The 3,935-nt window shown below is 52.5% G+C and overlaps 1 protein-coding gene across 1 annotated transcript in view; it reads right to left on the reverse strand.

Moving 5' to 3' along the window:
* The window catches only part of LOC144739204 (heterogeneous nuclear ribonucleoprotein L-like), a 4,087-nt gene extending 2,282 nt beyond the window's left edge, over window positions 1-1,805 (reverse strand). The window contains 6 exon segments of the mRNA XM_078622178.1: window positions 757-829; window positions 960-1,056; window positions 1,130-1,215; window positions 1,317-1,444; window positions 1,521-1,630; window positions 1,705-1,805. Coding sequence (XP_078478304.1) covers window positions 757-829; window positions 960-1,056; window positions 1,130-1,215; window positions 1,317-1,444; window positions 1,521-1,623 — 487 coding nt within the window. The 5' untranslated portion in view covers window positions 1,624-1,630; window positions 1,705-1,805.
* Window positions 1,806-3,935: the final 2,130 nt, after the last annotated feature.

The raw sequence follows: 3,935 nt of genomic DNA on the forward strand, positions 1-3,935 counted from the left end.
TGTGTGTGTATGTGTGTCTTTGTAGCATGTAGTCTATACGTAGTACGTATGTATGTATGCATGTAGTAAGCATGTAGTATGTAGTATGTAGTATGTATGCATGTAGTATGTAATATGTAGTATGTAGTATGTAGTATGTAATATGTCGTATGTAGTATTGTATGCATGTAGTATGTAATATGTAGTATGTAGTATGTCGTATGTGAGCGTCAAGTGAATCTGTTAGAACCTGTCGACCTCGTTCAGTCTCTGGATTCGTGTCATTTCAGTATGAACAGACCAGAACAACTGCTCACGTCTGTAACAGACAGTAGAAGGACGTGTCCAGTGTGAGGACGTGGACAGACAGCTGATGCGTCCTGCTGACACGTGGTCTCCTGGCGTGTTGAAGAAGCAGCTGCGTGTTGGTGAGAAGAAAGCTCCGCCTCCCTGTTTCTCTGGGTTGGAGGAGGTGATGATGAGAGAAAGCTGCGGTGCAGAGTCAGCCTGATCCATCCTCTGTGCAGGCCTGTGATTGGCTGCTGTGATTGGCTGCTGTGATTGGCTGCTGTGAGAGTGCGTTGACTGGAGAAGGCTGAAGTGTCCGTGTGATGGAGGTCGACAGTTCTGAGTTTTTAGGACCGATACGGTACACTCATGTGACCACATGAAGTGACCACATGAAGTGAACACCTGAAGCGAACGCTGGTCCAGCGCTCCAGAGCTCCAGAGGAACCTTCAGAATGAATGAAAGAGTCAGAGAAGACGTGCACGTACCTCGTCTGACCAGGTAGGGTTTGGTGTAGTCCCAGCTCTCCGTGTCGTTCTTTATCACATTCAAACGAGTTGGCTGGGCTCACACACACACACACACACACACACACACACACACACACACACACACACACACACACACACACACACACACAGTCACTAACTCGATCACCACCACCACCACCATCGTGTCCAGTGCTTCTCACCCGTGCGTACTCGATCTTCAGTGTGCAGCAGCCGGCGTAGATGTCGGCTCCATTCAGAGCAGCTTTGGCCTTCTGTGCACACTGGATGGACTCGAACCTAAAGGAGACGTTAAGGAACCTGTACGCCACCGCGTCACGGCGCCACTACCTTCATGCTCCCCGGAGGATACTCCACCATGGCCTGGATCCCGTTCCGCTTAAAGATGACGATCCTCAGCACGCTGCCAACGGGGTTACACACCGTGTACAGGACATCCTGGAACCAGCAACACACACACACACACACAAACCCCAGGAGATGATCCACACATCTCCTGGAGAACATCTGTGTGTGTGTGTGTGTGTGTGTGTGTGTACCGTGGTGATGGGGTACAGGGGGTTCTGGATGGACAGCAGCAGAACCTTGTTGCCGCTGTGGGGGTTGTCAGCGTTGGTGGGTCTGGTGATTCTCTTGGAGGTGGAGTAGTTAAAATACGCTTGCTGACCTGATGAACACATGAATCATTGGTTCACTGAAAGACGAGCGGATTCACTCTGACAACAACTGCTTCACACTCAAACCTGCAATTTTCACTGGCTGGTTGGTTCCGTGGGACACACACCGGTCAGCGCCGTCCACAGCAGAGAACTCGACCAGCGCCTGACGCTTGAACGGCATCATCATCACATAACTGACAGAACAGGATGGAGACGTCAGTCACACACACAGACACACACACACACAGAGAAACCCCCACACACACACCAGATTGGTCCGAACTGCTCCAGAGCGTCGATCAGGTCGGCCTCCACCACGGACTCACACAGACCTCTGACATGAACCACAGGACTGGGAGAGATGATGTGAGAGTCTGCTCGGTTTTTCCTGTGACACACACACACACACACACACACACACACACACACACACAAATGATTTGATGATTTGATTTGAGCTGTGGAACACGTGTTTACCGTTCCAGCTCTGGTCTGCTCGTCAGAGGGCGGCGGCGGGTCGTCCTTCAGCCGGCGTTCGTGGCTGCTGGAGCTGCTGCTCCACGGACAGTCCTCTCTTCAACCGCATGTCCTGGAACGAACACACACACACACACACACACACACACACACACACACACACCGAATGACAGAAAGCAAACACACACAAACAGACACACACACACACACACACACAAAAAGAAGTACAAACACATCCATACATACACACAGTCACTGCAGCAGTGTCTAATTGCAGTCGTGGTGACGTCCCTGTGACCTGATGTCACCTGTGACCTCTGACGTCCACTGTGACGTCACCTGGCTGCAGGTTCGGTTCTTACCCGCCTCTCCACGCACTGGCCGCTCCAGCGGCTGCGAGGGTCCGCCGCAGATTCTCCGGTACCGGGGAGAGAGCAGTCGGAGTCCTCTCCTTCCTCCAGCTCCTCTCCCTCCTCCTCCTCCTCCTCCTCCTCTTCCCCCTCCTCCCTCTCGTCCACCGCCGTCTGTGCCTCCTCGGTCTTCAGCCGTTTCACCGCCCTCCCGTACCCCCCCTCCCCTCCCTCCTCACACCGGGCTCCGGCCGCCGACGCGCTGGAGGAGGAGGTGATGGAGGACACGCTGGAGGACATGATGACCACGCGCCGGTCAGACGTCCATGTCAGCTGATGTCTCTGTGTCTCAGTCTGCCCACTGCGTGTGTGTGCGCTCGCGCGTGCACGTTGACGTCTTTGCTCGCGTTTCCACCTAGCGCTGCTCTCATTGGCCCGCGTGTTGCCATGGAGACAACCTGCACTGTGATTGGTCGCTGTCCCAGCATCAGTCCCACAGAAGCGCAGGCTGAGCTGGAGCTCATGCTAACGTTAGCATCCTCTGATCCGGTGATGTGCTCCATAGAGACACACAGAAACTTCTCATGAAGAATCAGACCTGACTGAGAACATTCAGTCAATCAGAGCTGGTCTAGCGCCACCTGCTGCCAACATGTAATAATGAACTTCAGCCACCATCTCTGATTCTGAGCTCGGAATTCTCTGTGTTGTTCAGAAGACTGTGTGTGTGTGTGTGTGTGTGTGTGTGTGTGTGTGTGTGTGTGTGTGTGTGTGTGTGTGTGTGTGTCCTCTAACTCCACGTAGTTCAGGTTCTACTTGTGATGAAACATTGAAATAGTTTGATATTTGTGTTTATTTCATTCTGGATTCTCATTCATGTTCACAATAACTTACATCAGAGTACACACACACACACACACACACACACACACACACACACACACACACACACACACACACACACACACAGAGAACTAGAAGTCCACACAGCGACCCTTCCGCTCCCAGTCTCCATAGCGCGTGGGCTCTGGGCCCCGGGGCCCCCCCTTCTCTTTTGTCAGTGGGTTTACGTCATCAGGGAACTCTGGGGGAAGGCAGGTGACTGTCAGAGAGGGTTTGTCTGTCTGTCTGTGTGTGTGTGTGTGTGTGTGTACATTCCTACTTTGTAGAACCTCTGTGTTCTTGGTGTCGGGGGTGTCAAACCGACCCTGGGGGGGTCTTGGCTTTCCTCAGAGGTTCCCCGTCCTTCACGGCTCCGCTGGCGGTCCGACGTCCTCCTGAACCGTTAACAGGAGAACGGGTCAGAGAACCCCCCAACTCACACACACACACACACACACACACACACACACACACACACACACACACACACACACACACACACACACACGACTCAACCCGATGCTCGATGATTCCAACGAGCAGAACGGGCACATGTAGATGTGTTTGTGAACACGTGAATGAACGAATGAATGACGGAGCAGCCTGGTGAGACACTGAGCAGGAGAAAATACTCAAGTTATATCAGAAACAACGTTGTTCAACGTTTGGTCTTTGGACGATTCGAATCAATAATAAGACGTCACAACCGGAAGCATCCAACTGAAAAGCTTGTGGATGCTGAACTGAAGAGCTGTGGGATGAAGAAGAGACGAAAACGATTCATTCCTAG

This window comes from Lampetra planeri, unplaced genomic scaffold (genome assembly GCF_965212315.1).
Source record: "Lampetra planeri unplaced genomic scaffold, kcLamPlan1.2.h2 scaffold_1368, whole genome shotgun sequence".
Classification (NCBI taxonomy): Eukaryota; Metazoa; Chordata; class Hyperoartia; order Petromyzontiformes; family Petromyzontidae; genus Lampetra; species Lampetra planeri.